A 20,312-nucleotide genomic window follows, 5' to 3' on the forward strand; every position below is an offset into this window, starting at 1 on the left:
CTTACCTGTTAATTTGAGAGCAATAAAACCTAAAAGCAACCCATCTGGAGTCATGATTGTAAATTGTATTTATATCATTGGTTTTATCTGCTCAGGACCCAGTTTTTTTCTTACTTTGGGCCATAACTGCTTTTTATAGAAATTATTTTCCCTTGATTTATTAAAACGGCCACATGTGACTCAGAAAGCAAATAAGCAAAAAACAGAATAAGCAGAAAGCAAATGTATTGTCCCATAGTCTTTTAAAATCTTCCCTCTGGATGAGTTCTTTCTTATCTTGGGCTGGCCCTGTAGCTTTCCAGTTCTGTTTCAACAGTAGCATTTCGCATCAGAAGCTGAGAGCCCTTTTCACCTTCTACTGAATCTTTAAGACAGCAAGTCTCTGTCTCAGAAAACAAACAATAGGACAAAAAGCTTAGTTTCTCATCTTTCAGGAGTTTGCTTGAGGACCTTTCACCTCTACTTCTGCGTTGTGTCTCCTGTTCCCACTCCCTCTATATTTTCAAAGTATTCTAGAACTTTCTGAGCTCCTGTCTCAATTACAAAGAGAATGCCAACAGAAGGGAGAAATGAGGCTGAGCAGACAGTAACAGGAAGCAGCTAGGTTCTCCACACAACTTTGTCAGGTTGCCCATCGTTTCCTCTCCCAGCTCGCCCAGTTGGTGCTCAAATGGGAAGATGAGGGCTGTTCTTGGGCTTCCCTCTGGCTACCACCTGCTGAGAAATAGCATGGCCAGAGAGTGAGTTCCTGTCAGAACTACCACAGCAGCTGTATGCTTCCTGGTGATGCAATCAGTGGGGCTCACTAGAGTGGAAGTCAATTTTATTGAACTCAAATTTCTCTGCCAAAGCATTCTGTTTTTTATAAATTTGAGGGTAGAAACTGGAATAGACATTCTGTCATGATGTACCCAACATGTCACTTGTAAGAAAGACTTAGAAACTAGAAATTTGTGGAGAACTTTCCACGTGTCTTTCTGCCTTTAGAGGAATGATCTCAGAAGGGAGGAGGGGACATGTGCAACGGCAAAGCAAGACACAAGGGAGACATCTTCTCTTTCAGGCACAAGAAAACTCAAAGTCAAAAATGCAGATTTTAGTGCTGAGTTGCTTCCTGTGACGTGTGGTAAACTGAAGGGAATTTTATATAAGGAGAAATTGAAACAAGGTAGGTTTCCTGGTCCTTTTTGATTTACAGCTCTTCATTAAAGGAATCACAAGAAGTAATGGAATTAACACATGTGAATTACTCATCACTTAAGGAATTTGGGACCTAGTATGGTTTGAGAGAAGGAAGGGATCCTGACATGCTATTTGCATATTTTAAGAAATCATACAGAGCCACGTATCGTGGCATATGCCTTTAATCCCAGCACTCAGGAGGTAGAGGCAGGAGGATCTCTGTGAGTTTGAGGTCAGCCAGTCTACATTGTGAGTTCCAAGCCGACCAAGGTTTATATAGTGAGACTCTGTCTCAAAAAATAAAAAAAACAAAAAGAAATCACACAGAATAGATGCTCACACTCATGTGGGTGCCGCTAAGGGATCCCAGAGAACCTGGGAGAAGCTGAGGAGTTTCTGTCCACAGGTGGATGTCGTGTATTTTACTTCTAGCCAGACATAAAAGGGAAAAGGCCCCCAGCCTCTACCTTCACATCCCCAATCCTCCTGGGTCATTTTCACCAGGGTAGGGCACTTGTTCTGGTGAGACAGTCACAGGATGTAGAATCAGAAAACCCAAGTTCCAACCTCAGCTCTGCCAAGCGTGGCAGTTTCATTATCTATAGAGAAGGGGGACTTTCTCAGCCTGAAATATCTTATTTTAAAAAAGAGGGCAATACTGCAAACCCTGACTAATGGTATGGCTGTGAGAATTAATTTATATCAACCATATAACATTTTATAATCATACCTCATAAATCCTTGCATAAGTGCCTGCTCTGATGCACTTCTCAGACCTCTCTTCCTATGAGCCTGTGGATATCAATGAATAGAACTGATGGCACTGTGACTTGTTTTGCACAGCTTTACTGAGTTATAATTCATATGTCATACAATTCACCACTCATAGCATACAAATCATGGGGTTGTACAGTCACAGGGTTGTAAAGGCATCAGAGAATTTTAATATTAGAGCATTTTTTCTTCCACTAAACAAAACCCCATGTGTATTAGCACTCAGCACTCATTCCCACTTGATCCCCAACCCTAAGCAATCACTGACCTAATTTCTGCTCTATAAAATTTCCTATTCTATGCATTTCACGTAAAAAAAAAAATCTTATAGCATGTGCCACTTGTGACTGGCTTCTCTCACTTAGCATGATATTTTCAAGCCTCATCCATATAGTTGCATGTAGTATATGTTTTTGATTCTCATTGTATTTATGTATCACGTTTTATTTTATTTATCAGTTTGGGTTGTTTCTACTTTTTTGCTGTTATGAATTTGGTGTTTTCAGCATTTATATACAATATGTGTATGAACATATGTTTTCAAATTTTTGAGGCACATATCCAGAAATGGAGTTTCTGAGTTGTACAGTAATTCTGTGATTAACTTGTTCAGGGGTCACCAAAATGTTTTCAACAGTAACTCCACTACTTTATATTCTCACCAGCAATGTAGAAAAGTTCTGAATTCTGTACATCAGTGTGTGTTATGTCTTTTTTATTACGGCCATGCTAGTGGCTGTGAAATGGTATCTCAGTGATTTTGCTTTGCATTTCCTAATAATGACAATGTTGAGCCTATGACTATCTTTTTACATAATTTATATTTTCACTGGGAAATAGTTCAGTTATTTTTAATGGTACCTGCCAACAACTGCAAGGAAGGAAAAACTTTTGCTCAGTAATGCTATTAAATCAGATGAAAAATATTGTCACAGAACTCTCGAATTGCAGAAGACCCCTGAGGTCTCAGTCCCAACTTGAGGGTTCTACCTCCTCCACCTTGCTCTGGGGCCATCTGGGGGTGTCTGGGTATTTCAGCCCCAGAATTCAACAGGTTGGAATCCTCTCATCCTATGGAATCACTTGCTTGTCTTCTTGTTTTGTTTTTTTTTTTCGGTCTTTTTGAGACAGGGTCTCCCTGTAGCCCCAACTGTCCTGGAACTCACTATGTAGACCAGGCTAGCCTTGAACTCACAGAGATCCACCTGCCTCTGCCTCCAAGTGCTGGGATTAAAGGCGTGCACCACCATGCCCGGCTTTGCTTGTCTTCTTGTAGGTGATCCTGATTGATAGGTTAGTCTTGATGGTAATTGTCATTTTCTTAATGTACAAAAATCAAAATCATATGCACACCCTTCAGGACCCCCCGCCCCAGGCTGGGTTGGGGCTAGTGAAGTCTCAGAGAGGCAGCACGACTCTTCTGTTATTGACTTTGGGCACAAGCTGGGTGACTTCAGATCCAATATGGTGGGAGGCCACAAATCTGAGCTCCAATGACAGTGAGGGCTCACAATCAGCTTACTCTGGTCTTACAGGGATCTCAGTGAAGTGTATACAGAGTGAGGATGGAGAGTGGTTCACTCCCCATGAATTTGAAATCAGAGGAGGCTATGCAAGATCAAAGAACTGGAAATTGAGTGTGCGCTGCCACAAGATACCCCTGAAACGGCTGATCGAGGTATTCCAGGGAGGGCGGGGTGCACCCCTTCTTGGTGCGCTGTTTACTCGTTGCATAGTTGTTGAGTTATGGCCAAAGCCCTGATGCCAGTGAGAAGAGAGGGACCCCACACTCATAGCCTGAGTACCGTGCAGCATACCAGTGCTGGTGCTGAAAAGGGTTAAGTTCAGGACCTCTGAGGACAGACCTGACATTCTGACTAGGGTGCAAACAAAGAAGTTTCTGTACTGAAACAAAATGAAGTCTGTAGTCAAACAAACAGAAGATGGTCCAGAGAAAGAAAGGTATGAAAACCGAGCCATGGCTAAAGCAATTGTGGTTGTGTGTGATATGGCCTAGTCCACCAATCCAACTTATCTGTGGAGGACTTTGATTCCATGCTAATTAGTTCAAATTAAGCATTTTAGACAAGAGGGCCTGGAGAGTTGGCTCATCGGTTGAAAGCACTGGCTGTTCTTTCAAAAGACCGAGGTTCAAACCCCAGCACCCACCTGGCAGCCAGTTCCAGGGGATTTGATGTCCTCTCCTGTCCTCTGCAGGCACGCACGACACGGGTACACTTACACATATGCAGGCATAACACTCATGCATGTAAAATTCTAAAAAATTAGAGAAGAAATAAATGATGCTGTTGACGTTAGAAATGGCATTTAAAGTATTATTATCATTATCATCATCATCATCATCATCATCATCATCATTATTTGGTACAAAGGCTTTGAACCCAAGGCTTCCACTGAGTTAATCCCAGACACCTATGATGCTATTTGAAACAACCATGTCTCTGGCATAATTTCTTTGTCCAGCAAACCCGTATTTACTGAAGAATGTTTAGATCAAATATTATCCTGTCCTAGCCCCTGGGCTCACTGAACTCTAGGCGTGGACCCTTCTTACACTGTTTAAGATTGGTCTTTCTACAAAATTTTCCTCCAGCCCCCTCTAGGGTTTGCTGTGTTTTGGTGCTCCAAATTGATCAGAGTATCTGATACCTGGTAAGCATGTGAGAAGTGTGTGTTGGCTGGCTAGTCCTCCTGATAGAAGTGAAGCTGGTGTAGGTGGTAACAGAAAGGTGCAGTGATTGAACAGGTCTCAGAACTCAGGCAAGGAGCACCTGAGAGAGACAAAGGTTCTAAAGAGCACTTTCCAGCTGTTGTTGACCAGTCTGTAAGACCCAGGAGATGGGGAGATAGAGTCCCACGGCCGATCCGAATGGGCAATGGAGTCTGCAGGCAGCATCCTTTGGGAGGAGATCGGAAATGCCACATTCATACCACAGAAATACAGACTAACCACATACTTGAATCCTTTATCTTTTAGAGAAATTTTCTACCTAAACCTCCAAGAATATATCACAGGAAAAGAAAGGTGAGCTCTCATCATATTTACAGTACTTTCTCAATTGAGTGATCAAAATTAATCCTCCAACTCCAGCTCTCACCTCTGCTTTTTTCATTATTCTTTTCTTCCTTCTGTTTCTTGTTCTCAGCATGTGCCTTCACAGAGGCGCCTGTGCTACATAGAAAGCTAGGTCTTCTTTGAATGTTGACGTCTTTGAGATGGAGATGATGGCGCCATCAGAATAGACCTCATACATGTGGTTTCATGATGGATGCAGTTGTTTTATGGTATCAAAATTGGAAAAGCAAACATGATTATGAAACATAGAAAAGCATTCCATAATAATGGTAGGATCATCTTCAACTCCAACTTAGATTTTTCTCCTTAATTTTACTAGTTTCTAACTTTAATTAAATTCAACAGAGCAAAATTTCTCATACAGCATACAGTAACAGTAGACTCAGAGTCATCTCATGACACAAAATGCCTTCATCTCTACCTGCTTCCAGACTATGGTTGCAATATGACCAGCAGCCTGATGTTCCTGCTACAACACCTTCCGTGTTTTGAGGGACAGCGCCCTCAAAATATACGCCAAAGTAAACAGACATTGATTGATCAATGACATGAAACCCTATTATGTCATTTTATGAGACAGGCAACTGCGCTGCTTACTTTCCTTGTTGTTATAACAAAACAGAACAACGAGTCAGAGGTGTGATTGCTGCCCCTTTGCTTTCTGCTTCTTACTCATTTCTGCACCTCAGCCCCTGGTGTTCCCTCCCCTACCCCCCACCCCATTCATGGGGATTTTCCTTCTTCAGTTAAACCTCTCTGGAAACACCTTCTTAGATAGACCTAGAGGTGTGTCTCCTAGGTGATTCAAACCCAGCCAAATTAACAATGAAGATGACCCACCCAAGTCCATACTTTGTCAATGTGACACCAAACACATCACATTTAAACCATAACATTGCCCTGGCCCCCGTAGGCCAACATCCACCTTGTATCACAAAATGCATTCATCTCTCTGCTCACTGTGTGGATGCAACAGCCCCTCAGGCTCCTACCACTCCACCTTCCCTGCCGAGATGAACTGTACCTCCAAACCATGAGACACAGCAAATCCTTCCACCCTTATGTTGCTTTTGGTCAGGTATTTAGTCATAACAACCAGGAAAGTGACCAATTCAGCAACCAGAGACAAGTCCTTCTCCAGTCCTTCATGTCCTCTCCCACCTTCCAATAAAATGCACACACAGACACGTGCAATTCTTCCTCAAGGAAAAATTATTTGCCCTTTGTCCTGGTTTGTCTCTCCATTGCTGTGACAAAACACTCTGACCAGTACCAACTTGGGGAGGAAAGGGTTTATTTAGCTTACATATCCTGGGTCACAGTTCATCCGGGAGCCCAAGGTAGGAACTCAAGACAGGAACCTGGAGGCAGGAGCTGGAGCACAGGCCATGGAGGAATGCTGCTTACTGGCTTGCTCCCTTGGCCCCTGCTCAGCCTGCTTTCTTATGCAACACAGGCCCACCTGCCCAGGGGTGGCACCACCCACACTGGGCTGGGCCCTCCCACATCACTCATCAGGCAGGTGCCCCACGGACATGGCTACAGGCCAGTCCAATGAAGGAAATTCCCCAATTGAGGCTCCCTCAACCCAGGTGTGTCAAGTTGACACTAAAGCTATCCAGCACACCCTTCATGAGGACAGGGCTGCTGGATAGGAAGCTCTTGGAAGCTATGTCTCAGAGGAGGTGCTGACCTTGAAAGATATCAATTTTGATGCCACCTCCTTGGGTCCTGGAAGAGCTGTGCAGAGTTCCTTTTTATCTGTGACTGATTCTTCCTCTCTGGAAGAAGACACTAAACAGATGGGATGTGCAGTGCAGAACCAGAACCAGGTCACGGTTTTTCCAACACTGAGCATTAGCAGCATCCTGAGGAAGGGGAGACAGAAAGGGGACCCGTCATCTCTACACACTGCAGGTAGAGCGAGCCATTCTCCGACTTCCACAGCAGGTCCTCTCAGGCCGCTGGGCTTCAAAGTCCACTGAAAGTCTGGGACTCAGGCCTTTGTAGTGTTTGTAGTCTGCATTGTTATCTGGCTGATTTGAACTCACAGCCACTAGGACATGTCATCCCTTGGGTTTCTTAGAAACTACTATTTGACCTATTCAGTGAGACTTTGAATGGTAGGTTCCCCTACCATTCCCCAGAGTAATAGTAACTCAGTCTGGATCTCCCAAATGAGGTAGAAATGTCCAACTCACAGAGTCTACCCTTGTTCATGGCTGGAGTGCTTTGTAGCCACAGGGAGCAGCTGCCTCTTATTTTGTGCCTCTCTGTTGGTATGAACAGAATTCCCGGAGTGGCAGATCCCAGGATCCATTTCTACTTTGATAAGTCTCTCAGAGCCCCTCTTCCACTCAGGGCCACTTGAAGTTTCCATTCTGGAAACTTTCCTGTCTGTCGCTGTCAGCACCTCATGACAGCTCCCCAGCTTGTGGCAGGACTGTTAAACTTTCTGGTGATGACTGGGGTGTTGCAAAGCAACCTGATACCAGAACAGTCGTCTTTCTCCCAAGTGAAGCAATATTTATTCATTCGTGACAACATAATTATGAAGCACATACTCAATGTCCAAGTTCTGTTAGAGAAGATGGGAACAGTATGTCTTACCTCAAGGATTGTTTCAGCATCACTTTAAATGTTGAAAAATCACTAACAGGGTGAGGTGGGAGATTCTAGGCCCACCAAAGGTGGACAGTGACAGGACCTCCTTTCATGTGATGTCCCCATGATCACACTTGTCTGTGGCACTGGCCCTGGCCTGGAGATAAGCCTTGAGGCTGTCTGTATCTCAGAAGGAAGCAAGACAGGTCATTCTACTAGATGACTCAAAGCTATGCACAGTCCAGTGTTGCCTCTGAGCAGTCATCCAGCCTGGTGTCTTCTGGAGATTTGAATGGTGAGAGGGGAGGGAGACCGTCCAGAGGAAGAGCCGCAGTCCTGGGGGCCTTGGATTTGCTTTTCAGGGCCACACCTCAGGAGGGCTGCAGAAGGGGGTGGAATTCTTCTCTGAGTCACCTGGACTCCAGAACTCTGAGCCCTGTGGGTGCCAGGGGTTGTGTGATGACCCTCAGCCTTGTTTTCACTGGTGGGGTTCAGACATCCTGGGTGGTTAAGTTGAAGGAAAATGGCTGAGAGCTTTTGACATCAGCGGACAAGCCTCCAAGTTCACCAGTGAAACCAGAATTCTCCAAGTTCACCAGTGAAACTAGGCCCAGCCTCCTTGTAGGGCTCCAGGAAGGCTCCCTGGGGACTGAGACCAGGGAGGGGAGCTTGCTCTGGACCAAACAGTAGTTCTTTGATGTTGATCTCGTAGTAGATACATAGGTCCATAAAAATAGGTATGAAAAAATAGGTAGCTATTTTAAGAGAAAAACTTTAGACAGAATGAACTTAACAGATATTTGAGCAAAGGGTTCATGAGTTGTGGGCACTCAGACAACAGTTCCAGTCAGACTACTGCAGGTGCACAGGCCCTGGTGTTTACCCTCTGAGGTGCAAGTCACATTGAGAAAACACATTTGATTGGTCAGGATGGAAAGACCCTGGTTAGAGATTAGGTGGTAGCCTTATATGTCTGAAATCCCCAATTTCATTTTGTGGTTGTCTATTTGACTCTCATTTGTTTATGTGGGAACCCAAAGTACTGGAGCGGCTCCAGCCCAATAGCCTCTCAATAACAAACAAATTTTATCCAGATAGAATGGCACATGCCTTTAATCCCAGCACTTGGAAGGTGCAAAGCAGGAGGATCAGGAGTTTAAGGCTAGCCTAGGTTATATGAGACCTTATCTCAAAAACAACAATAATAAAACCAATTTTGAAAACTCTTATTTGACAGAGAAACTCATCCTGCATGAAGCAGCACCCAGAGGCAGGAGTCTATGATTCCCTGGGTTCTCCACACAGGAAGCACCTCCAGTGTCACCTCAGCCCCCAGAGCCCGTAGGTTTCCAAGTTGCCCCACTTCCCCCAGTTTGCCAAAGCCTCCCACATAACCAAGACCTCCAAGTTCTCCTAGCTTTCCAAGTTTCCCCAGGCCTCCTGGGTCCCCCAGCCCTCTAGGGCCCCACGTGCCATCCAGTGCTCCCAGGAGGCAGTGGCAGGAGCACATCTGTATACCCAGTAACAGAAGCCTGAGCTGGAAGACTATTTCAAAAAGTACCCTGACCCAGCTTTCCGAGCTGTATGGAAAGGATTAATGAGAAGGAGTGCCAGGTCCCGGTCCTCTCCTCTCTCTTGGAAATCCCAACAACATTCTTCTCGCTGCTGTGCCCACTGGCTTTGGACAGGACTGATTCAAGCACTACCGTTCTTGCTCTTATAAGAATTCCCAGCAATGGGGCTGGAGAGATGGCTCAGCAGTTAAAGAGCACTGGTTGCTCTTGCTGAGGACCTAGGTTCAATTCCCAGCACCCACTTGGCAACTAACAACCATCCATAACTCCAGTTCCAGGGAATCTGATGCCCTTTTCTGACCTCTGTGGGCATTTTGCATGACACAGGTGCACTTGAATACATGCAGGCAATACACTCATACACATAAAATAAAAATAATAAATAAAATACTTAAAAAAAAGAATTCCAGCAACAATCTGACATATGTAGCAAGGACGGGGAAGCACTCTAGGCAGCCCCAGCTCTAGCATCAGATATAACTGCCTTACCCCAGGAGAATGCTCCAGACGCAGCTGCTGTCCCAGCTGAAGCTCCAGGACCAGCTCCAAATGCAGCCCCAGGCCCAGCTGACGTGGTCTCCTGAGTGTAGCCCCAGGATCACAGGATGCTGGAGGCTGCTACACCTTCAGTGTCTGGTTGCTAGGCACTGAGTACTAGCCTGATTTCACACAGGTCATCTCACCCCTAGACGCTTAGGAATCCTACGAGGTGGCATTGCAGACCAAGGCTGATTTGCCCAGGACATTTCTGAGTCTTTGGGGATTTTGGTGCCTGCTGTGTCCTGCAGCTCTAGGGGTCAGATCCAGGTGAAGACCTGTACTTCCTGAATGGGGCAACTCCCTGGAGCTGCTGGACATGGTCCTACTGAGTGTCCCCATTGGCTATTTGGGGCTGTAAATGTTTGTGAATTTCTAGGATTAGGAGTCGAGGTCTAGTCATTGGGTGTGTTTATTTCAGGTGATGTTGCCCTTGAGCTCCCCCAACATCCTGCCCGCCCCCTATCCTGCCCCCCAACCCTGCCCTCTTCTCCCTCCCCCTCTCCCTGAGGGCCCCCCATCTCCACCGGTCCCCTCCCCCCTGCCCCTCTCCCCCCTCCTACCCCCGCATCCTGCCCTCTGTTTTCTCCTGTGGGCATCCTTTTGTCACTCAGGACTCAATGCTGAGGCATTTTAAAAGGCTTTTCCTCCATCAACTAAACTTTCACTCTCACTGTTTTCTTTTAAATACAGGGTGTCACTCTGTAGTCCCAGATGGCCTGGAACTTGCCATGTTACCCAGGCTGGCCTGGAACTCAGGGTGATCATCCCACCTCAGCTTCCCACATGCTTGGAATACCCTGATGACAGCGAAGGTGGCCGTCCACGTGCCCTGGCTGTCCTCATTTCATGTCTCATTTGATTTTAAATAAATGTGATTTAAAAAAAAATAAAATCCTTTTGACAATCAATATATTGTAATTATCTTCTCTGTGGCTTATATTTTAATTGAATAAAATAATGATTTTCTTTTTTAAAAAAAAAAAAAACTTATTTGGGGAGCTAGAGAGATGACTCAGAGATTTCTTTTGCAGAGGACCAAGCTTTGGATCCCAGCACCCACATAGTAGTTAATATCAGTCCATAATTCTGGTTCCATGGAATCTGATGTTCTCCTTTGACTTCCACAGGCATTGCATGACACAGATACATTTACATACATGCAGGCAAAAATACTTATACACATAAACTTATTTGGCCCCTTCAATTAATAATAAATGTAAACATCACATTTGATATCATCACTTACTCAAGTCTTCTCTCTTTCAACAGAGAACATCTGAATCTCACAGTTCCCCAGTTGATCCTTATGTAAGTATTGACTTCCAGATACAATTCTTGAAAAGGCCAGGCTTTCTTCCTGGTGCGTTCCCTGCGTCATGGCTGCCTCTCCCTGAAGGGGATCACTCTTGGCTGCAGTATGCTGCTGTGGGTGATGGACAAAGAGTACAGCTGTGTCCCCCGAGCTGGACAAGAGGAGCCAGGGTTGGGTATTTTGGCCAAGAGCATCCTTCCATGTGAATCACAGGAAACTTTCCTTTGTCCTCATTTCCTCTCAAAGGTACATGTAGGAAGTAGAGTTCTGGATCACTGGGGTCTCTGGGACAGAGCCTAGAATGGTAACACGCAGGATTGGCCTGTGGAGGAGGGGCAGGGAGTAAAGTTGAGAGGAAAGAGCATTTACAGAAGGCAGTGGATGGAAAGGAGACATCCCAACATGTACTCCCAGGTGTAGACAGAGCTCCAGATTGAGCACCAGCCAGGAGGAGCAGACCAGCCCTGGTTTGCAAGTTCTAGGTGTGGGCCTGTCCTTGTCCTAAGGAGAAATTCTCCCTGCGAAGTGCTGGTGGGTCCTTCATGGATCTCCCGGGGCCAGTCTCAAGGGAGCCACCAGGGGCTGGGTTGGTTAGACCTGAAATCACCACTGAGCAAACCACAGCATGTTTCCTCTGTGCTCAGTCATATGTAAACCATCCTGATCCTCAGGCCCTGTTCAGTCTCTTGCTGGGGTGCTGCCTGCTTAGGGGTCTGCCAAAACCCTGGATGCCGCCCCTCTCTAAGCCAACTCATGCCCTGATGCCTTTCAAGGACATTCTAGACCAGCTCAGCTTTTCACTGAACCATGTAGTGGCACTCACACAGACTAGCACAGTTATACAGATCAATACTACCCAAGTGAGGACGGCTAATTGAGTTGTTTTACATGCACTCAACTCCACAGCAACCTGCCCGAAAGAAGATGTAGGTCTTATCTACACTGGCTTTCACGCTTGCCCTGCTGAAGGAGCCTTCAGTAGTCCCTGGAGTCACGCCAAGTCCCATGTTTGTGTGGCTTGTGGAGCACAGAAGTAACAGAGAGCCAGGGCTCAGCCCACAGGCAAGAATCTGTGTGGAGGAGAGGGACACTGTCCAGCAAAGGTGTCCTCCACCCTAAAACAACACTGACATCTAATATTGCCGTGTTTTAATAGCTATCTAAATCTCAACTGAGCTGCACACTGCACTTGCCTACAGAGCTCTGAAAAATACTGTTGCCAGGAGCCCACCCCTAGAGGAAATGCTATTCTAATCAGTTTGGCCTATGACACAGATATCACGACTTTTTTTCTTTTTTTTTTTTTTTTTGAGAGGAATTCTTTAATTTCATACAACATTTCCCACTCAAATCCAGACCACTCCCCCATTCATGGCCCCACCCCGTGAATCCTGTGCACTCTGCCATACATGCTGAGTAGGTACTGGGATTTGAACCCGAATCCTCTGCAGAGCAGCCAGTGCTCTTAACTGCAAAGTCATCTCTCAAGCCTCTTTCCTTTTTTTTTTCTCTTTTGAGATAGGGTCTTGTGTAGCCCCAGCTGACCTAGACCTCACTGTGTAGCCAAGGATGGCCTTGAACTCCTAATCCTCCTGCCTCCAGCTTCCAAGTGCTGAGTTTCCAGGTGTGTACCACCATGCCTGGTTCAGGATTTCTATGTGACAGCAGAGGCACCACCCAGTTCTTGAACTGCCTCTATTCTCTCAGAAGGCAGGACCAGGAAATCATGTGCTCCTGCATACACGTCGCTCAAATACTTCCTGGTTTATATGTTAGCACTGATCATGGAAAAGCCCAACCAACCTCTTAAGGAGGTTGTGAATGACTGGTTTGAATAGTTCTCTGGTTGACAAGGAACTGAAACCCTCTACTCAAGATTGATGGGTGTTATTAGCTAGGGGACCTTACCTATAGGAGCAGAGTGGGAAGGGAAACTTGTATAGACTTGCTAGGCCCTCTAATTTTTTTTCCAAGACAGAATTTCAAGCTTATCATAAACTCATGGTTCTCCTGACTTAACTACCTAAGTGCTAGTATCATGCACCCTGTTTAGGCCCTCCCAATTTTCCCAGATATTCAGGCAGCACATAATGTTAAACCCTAATTGTAGTTCTTACACCACTGTTCTTCACACAGCCAGAGGCTCAGTCATAGACCAGTTCTTCATCTTGAATGCACATGTATTTGTAGACCATATAGTGACTGTGCATTGGTCTCTTTAGAATTGCCCTATAAATTCTGTTGGTTTTTAATCAGTAGAATTTATTCCATAGCAGTTAGACACAAATATTGTCAAAATTTAACTTCTTTAAATGAAACTTAAATTTGACCAAAGTTTCCACATATTGTGCCTGAGGAGAAATCTAGTGTCTGTTGATTTGGGGTCATTTCTCCTTTGTATAGAACAAAGCTCCAGCTCTTTTATGCATCCAGGGAGAGCTTTGGCCCTTGTAGTAGTTTCTCTCCCTGTTGCTGTGATAAAATACCCTGACAAAAGCAGCTTAAGAGAGAATGGGTTTATGTGGCTCACAAGTGTAGGTCACGGTCCATCAGTGCTCGGAGGTCAAATGGCAGGGCTGGTCACATGACACCCACAGTTGAGGCCAGAGAGCAGTGAACTAATGCATACATGTTTGTGCTCGGCTTATTCTCTCCATTTTTATCCAGTCCTGGATCCCGGTCAGGAAATGGTGCCATGCTTAGTAGGCAGGCCTTGCACATCAATGAATGTAATTAAGATAATCCCTAACAACATTCTCAGAGGTTTTTCTCCCAGGTGATTCTAGATGGTGTCAACTTCCCAATTCAAACTAACCATCGTTGTCTTCAACCCTGGGTGGTTGCTAGGACTGTGTACTCCTTAGATGTGAGAGATGGTTCGACACCTCACCGTTTTGCTGAGTCGTGAGGGATCTTCCACCAGGTTCCTATAGACGCAGTTGTGGCCTTCCTTGAACTCACTTGGTTGGTCATCTGTACACATGTCCTGCCAGCCCAGAGGCACTGCCACAGGCTCAGGGCTCTCTGGACACAGAAGCCATGGCCCAAAAAAGCTTCCACAGAGCCTTTCTTCCATTCATGGGGTGCTTATGGTCCAACTACAGAATGTGATGATCTCTTAGTTGAGTCCATCAAATTAAATTCCTAAAACATCTCCTTTGATGAGTCAATGTCATCATTGTTATAAGAACAAATGGATTTAACATTTTATTTCAGAAACCTTTGTTTTATCCACATGATAATAAAATAATTCAGATTCTATAAAAACCTTCTTGGTTTGAGTCTTTCTGTGTTAGAATCTTTGGTTTTATGAGGAAGACTCTTTTTTGGTCTGGCACATGAACTTCATGGAAGACCAGGATGTCTAGTTATGCAATCTCCACTCTGTGCACTTCCTTAATATCCCCGGAAGAGATATCCATGCCCATGCAGATGCATGCAAATGCCATGTGTCCTGAATTGTCACGGGGTGGCCTTATGGGTCTCACTGATCTTAGTGATGTAGATGTCATTTTGCTTTCTAGCCGGAGAACTCGAATGAATGTATGGTGTGTCGGGATGGGGGAACACTGTTCTGCTGTGATACTTGTTCCAGAGCCTTCCATGAGTATTGTCATCTCCCAAAGGTGGAAGCTGAGATGTGAGTGAGATGTGGTCCCTTTTGCCTCCTCCTGGATGCCTTTTCCTCCTGCCATGCGCACGTCCCCTGTGGAGTTGCTGTTTGTATCTTAATGGGGAAGGAACAAGGGCTCTTAATAACAGAGATCCCACAGTAAGATCTAGAGAGCCATTTAAAGATACGTCAGCAAGAAATTAATGTCTTCTGTGTATCAGGCACAGCTCCTCTGGGATGTGAAGGCTGGTGACCTGGGCTTTTTGCCTACATATTGTTATTGCCCTTTTCTTGGACAAGGGACTCTTGTCCAAGGGATCGGGGTTGCAATATATCAGTTGTTTTTGTTTTCTACTAACTCATTAAAGAGGAAAACATGACAGCTTTCTACATTCCATCAGTTTGTAATGGGCCAGTGGAGGCCCATGATCCCCAAGGTTTGTTGAAGACCATTTTACTATGCATAGACCTAATACCCTAGTCTCCCTCTGCACCCATCACATCTGGGAGTTAATGGAGAGTCCACCACTCACCATGACACCACTTTCCAAGGACTGACTCCTGCTGACAGCACTGACAGGAGGGGTTGATGGCTCAAGATCCTATGTGGGGTCCGTGGATAGTCTGGGAACCTCTCCCCTGAACCGAGACTGTCAGCCATTGCTGAAAGGACAATGGTAGATGTGTTAAGAAATGGGGGAACAATAGCTGTTTCCAAACTTTCCAGCTGCTTACCTTATGTCCAACCTCTCAGGACATCGTGGAGTTGCATCTTCTGCAGGGTGATGCAGTTCTTAGGAAGCCCACAGAGCCATTCAGAATCTGAGATACTGCAGAGGCAGATGCAGCCTGAGGAACAGTTGGTGAGTTGCCATGAACCCCAAGTCTTCTCCTTTCCCCTCCAAGAAGCACAAACGGGCTTGGGGTCAGAGGAATAGCACTCCAAGGGAGCCTGCTCTGCTAAGCCATGCTTCCATCAGGCTGATATCACAGCACAACCTGTTTGCAGGAAAAAAAAAAAAAAAAAGTCAGCTATTAAAAGCCTGTTTCCAAGAGCCACTTCCAGAAGATGGGTTTGAGCTGTGCCTGGGCATACATGTGGGCTCTGTCTTTCTAAGTCACTTTTCATTGAGTCTTCTTCTCTTGCAGAAATGTGAGTTCATCCTCTTAAAAGTCTATTGCTGTCCAGAGAGCTCCTTTTTTGCTAAGATGCCATATTACTATTATGTAAGTAACAGTGGTAAACTTCAGTTATGGGTCACCATGATGCCATATGACTGAAAGGGGCACTTGTGAGATTTGTGATTTATAATCCCCCCTCCCCCAGTATAAGCTCTGTTGTTTGTGGGTTTTATGGGACTCCATGGAAGGCAAACACTGAACTATTCAGTCACTCTCCCATTGGTGTTTCTGTCACCAGTTTAAAGAGACACTTCAAGGCCCACAGAATCACATATGGTTGGACAAGATCAAGAAAAAGCTGAATAAGCAGAATTACTCCCAAGTGAAGGAGTTTGTGCAGGACATGAGGCTCATCTTTCAGAACCACAGGGCCTCATTCAAGGTAAGCGTCTCCCTCTGCCTGCCTGTCATCTTTTACCCATTGGGTTATTCTACTCATTTTCTGGTACCTGGAAAATATTCTGTAATAAGGTTACACAAGCAAAAGTTACAGAGTGCCAGACATTGTGGAGCATGCTTGTAATCCCAGTACTCAAGAGGCTGAGATAGGAGGATTTCGTTGTGTTCCAAGCCAGCCCGGGCTGTAGCGTGAGACCCTATGTATTTTTTAAAAAAGACTTCTGGAAGTGAGTGATTTCTTTTCAGCTTAAGGAATAGAAGGCGTCCCTGTCAGAAAAGATCCTCGGCACTGAGAGCTTATTTCCCTCCCCCTACTATGGCCACAGGAACGCCCAAAGAACAGTTAAGTCCTTCCCCATCTCACATATGCAAGGAAGAGAATTTCGTTTAATTGATTTATTTTTACTTTTTTAAATTGTGTGTGTGCCACAGTGTGCATGTGGAGTTCAGAGAACAAGCTTGGGGGTTGCACCCCACCTTCTTCCTTGTTTGATACCTTGTTCACCCCTGTAGGACTGCTGGGTTACAGATGCATGCAACTGCATTCAGCTTTACATGCGTTCTGGGGATCTGAACTCACATTCTCACACTTGCAAGGCAAGCATTTTGCCTACTGAGTTAGCTCCCCTGCCCCAGAATTTAGTTTTCAAGTCATTTTTTACTTCTTAACTTCCCCTAGTTCTCAGAAATACCAAAGTCCAAGTTCCTTTACATGTGAATGGACTGTGTAGTCATCAGGGTCCATCGGAGAAGAGCACAAGTAACTAACAAGGAAGAGATGTTGCTCTCTCTTCTTAAACTTCTATTTGAAATGTTACAAAGAACATCAGTTTTGGAGCTGGAGAGATGGCTCAGCATTAAGAGCACTGACTACTCTTGCGGAGGAACCAGGCTTGAATCCACATAGCACCTAACAACCATCTGCAACTCCAGTTCCAGGGAATCCAATGCCCTCTGCCCTCCTTGGGCATTGCACCACACAAGTACACATACATACATGCTGGCAATGCACTCATGTACATAAAAAGTAATCAGTAAAATATTTTTTTCGGTTTTAATTCTCACTAAAATAAACCACTAAAGCCAAAAAAAAATGTAATGGTTCCCAAGTATGGAAATTATTTCTATCTCATTAATAAATAATCCCATGGAGAGGGGAGAGGCTCATGAGGCCTCCTTCCCTCCTCTCTGCAGACCTATAGTTGCAGAGGGAGAGTGAGACATTTTCTTTAGTGGTGTAGACATTAGTAAGTTGTTTGTGCTCCTGAAGGTAACCCTAATGAAACTCATTGGTACACACACACACACACACACACACACACACACACACACACGCACATGGAAAGAATTAAAGAATCATGCTTATAAGATACAGAAGTTACTCTCATCTGTGAGTTTTTAGATTTAACCTGGTTAGTATAACAGGAAGAGTCCTGAGCATTCTCAATTACAAGGGGTCTAGAGGCATTGTTAATAAGCACTATTTTTATCTTCCTTATTTTTTTTTCCAGTACCCTAAGTTTGGACAGATGGGACTTAAACTAGAGGCTGAATTTGAGAAGATTTTCAAGGAAGTGTTTGCCATTCAAGAAACAAATGAAGACAGCTGACCAGTGTCATAGCACAATCTCCTTTTCTGGCCAGCTCCTCCCACCCCCAGCAGCAGTGAATGTCGTCTACTGACTTCAGCACTTCCAGAGGATTCTCTAGGCCACGTGGAGTCAGCTTCAGCTGGAAATTACACTTCCTGCCTCGGGGTCCATCCCTTTGCCTCCAGCTGGAACTAAGGATGTGGTTGGATGTTGCTTTGTGCTCTCAGAGGGGAAGGCTGGAGTTTTTCTCCATCTGCTTAGCTTTCCTCATCACATTATATTGCTCCCTTTGCCTCCTACTCCTGAGAGCACTTCACAATAAACCACAGGCTTCTAAGACTTCAAAGTGTGTGGTGGCTCACACCTGTTGTCCCAGCACTTGGAGGCTGAGGCAGGAGGATTGCTACAAATTTGATGTCAGCCTGGGCTACAAAGTGAGTTCCAGCCAACCTGAGTTACAGAGTGAGAGCTTGCTTCAACAACCAACCAACGCCCCCCCCCCAAAAAAAAGTTAAAACAATAAAAGACCTTAACTCAGACTCTCTTTTAGGAGACTTGTCCAGAGACAATGGTCCTAGGAAGCAAACTCTCAGGGCTGGATTCCAGGATTGGTGACAGTCCAGCAAAATGGTGATTGGTAGACTATGTCAATAGTTCCTAGAATGTTATGTCAGTGCACTTACCAAACTTTCACCTATAGAAAAGGCAATACAGAGTCATGTGAGCTATAGGTAAAGTGGTACATTATCTGCTGGAGGAAGAAAAGATAACTTTAACAATGGGGACCTGGAGAGATAGTTCAGTGCCTAAGAGTATTTATTGCTCTTACAGAGAACCAGCGTTCATATCCTAGCCCCCACATGGATGGCTCACAACTGCCTATAACTCTAGCTTCAGGGGGTCTGATGCCCTCTTCTGGGCTCTATGGGCACCTGTACTCAGGTTTTATGTGCCCCTCCACATACATACATAATTAAAACTTTTCAAAAATATTTGGAAAGTGGGACTGGGGAGATGCCTCAGTGATTAAGAGCACTGTCTGCTCTTGCAGAGGACCCAGGTTCAGTTCCCAGCACTCACATGGTGGCTAACAACCATCTGTAACTCAAGTTCTAAGGGATCCAACACCCTCTTCTGGCCTCCATGGTCACAACATACACATGGTACACTTACATAAATGCAGGCAAAACTCATACCCAAAAAATAAATTAATTTTTAAAAATTAAAAAGCACAGTAGGGTTGGTGGCAAGTGTTAAGTGGTGCTGATATATTGATAAAAGTTACTGACAGGCTTAAATCTATTCATCTCAGGTCTTAAGGAAAGAGACCCTCTTACCTTCAGCTGAAGTCAGATAGCAAGTATGGGCGTGCGGGTTTCGCGGAGCACCAGCTGCTGGGCATGGCGCCGGTCTCCCACACGTTGCTGGAGTGCGGCGGGTCCCGCGGGCCACGTCTGCTGTTTGGGTCCCTGGCTCCCCGCCACTGGCGGGGCCCTGCTTCTCCGCGTTGTTGAGGCTCTCTGCTACCGGGGCTGGCCCAGTCGGGTTCCGCTTCAATTTCCACCGTGCACTCTCTCTCTAAGTTCAGGACCCGTTGGCCACCAGGTCATGAGGGGAGGTACAAGAAACGGCTAAAGCTGGGTATCCGTGAGTCGTGGTTTACGAAGAGATAGCCCTCTCTGGGAAGGCTGGATCGTAGGCAGTAAGACACAGAACTCAGCTCAGTCAGTGGTACAGCCCCTTTATTCTGTGACTTAGCTTGGCTCCAGGCCTTAGTGATCCAGCTCCGATTATTGAGGGAAAACCAGGATACTTTATACTGTGGGGGTAGTGGTAAAAGCCTTAGCTGATAGGTACTTTGTGGGATGCCCTATTTACATATGGAAGTGGGCTCCTGCCAGGCTGTCAGACTGCCTGAAAATCACACAGGAAAAGCTGGCATTTCATGTTTCTGTTACGGCTACTTCAAAAGATGAGTCAGGAAGATGCTGGGAAGGCACCCTGCTGATAAAAGGAGTCTCTGCATATGAAGCCGAGCCCATGGGCTATCCGGACATGGAGAGACTGCTACTTTACACAACAGGGGTCCCCAACAGCAAGGAAGGCCTGTCGTAGGCTGTTGTTGCGGGCGGCGGCGGGTCACGCTGCTGTGCCAGCTGTTGGCTGGGTGTGCGGGGTTTCGCGCGCCTCGCTGCTGGGTGGGTCCCTGGCTCCCCTCGGCTGCCAGGTGCTGGGAACTACAGATCGGGCGGGTCTGCAACAGCTCTGGCGAGTCCAAACTCTGCGCCAAGGCAGGCTGCCGGGCGCTGGCGGCTCTGCAGGTCGCTGCCAGCTGCTGGGCAGGTTCTGCGGGCTGCAGGCGGGCTGCGCCAATCTGCAGGGGGCTCAGGCTAGCTGCAGACGCTCTCACTGTGCCTGCGGGATGTCGGCCACCGTCCCACGA

The 20,312-nt window shown here is 45.8% G+C and overlaps 1 protein-coding gene across 4 annotated transcripts in view; it reads left to right on the plus strand.

Annotated features, from left to right (window-relative positions):
• The window catches only part of LOC103738199 (nuclear body protein SP140), a 68,446-nt gene extending 50,038 nt beyond the window's left edge, over positions 1-18,408 (plus strand). For all 4 annotated transcript variants that reach the window (XM_017799383.2, XM_017799382.2, XM_008838058.3 and 1 more), the window contains 9 exons: positions 1,064-1,168; positions 3,492-3,634; positions 4,955-5,002; positions 11,041-11,079; positions 14,608-14,723; positions 15,451-15,559; positions 15,846-15,923; positions 16,117-16,260; positions 17,789-18,408. In XM_017799383.2, the coding sequence (XP_017654872.1) occupies positions 1,064-1,168; positions 3,492-3,634; positions 4,955-5,002; positions 11,041-11,079; positions 14,608-14,723; positions 15,451-15,559; positions 15,846-15,923; positions 16,117-16,260; positions 17,789-17,887 (881 nt within the window). In that variant the 3' untranslated portion in view covers positions 17,888-18,408. The remainder of the gene's footprint in view (positions 1-1,063; positions 1,169-3,491; positions 3,635-4,954; positions 5,003-11,040; positions 11,080-14,607; positions 14,724-15,450; positions 15,560-15,845; positions 15,924-16,116; positions 16,261-17,788) is intronic.
• The last annotated feature ends 1,904 nt before the right edge of the window (positions 18,409-20,312 follow it).

The sequence above is a fragment of the Nannospalax galili genome, unplaced genomic scaffold, assembly GCF_000622305.1.
Source record: "Nannospalax galili isolate Female #2095 unplaced genomic scaffold, S.galili_v1.0 scaffold1138, whole genome shotgun sequence".
In the NCBI taxonomy this organism is placed as follows: Eukaryota; Metazoa; Chordata; class Mammalia; order Rodentia; family Spalacidae; genus Nannospalax; species Nannospalax galili.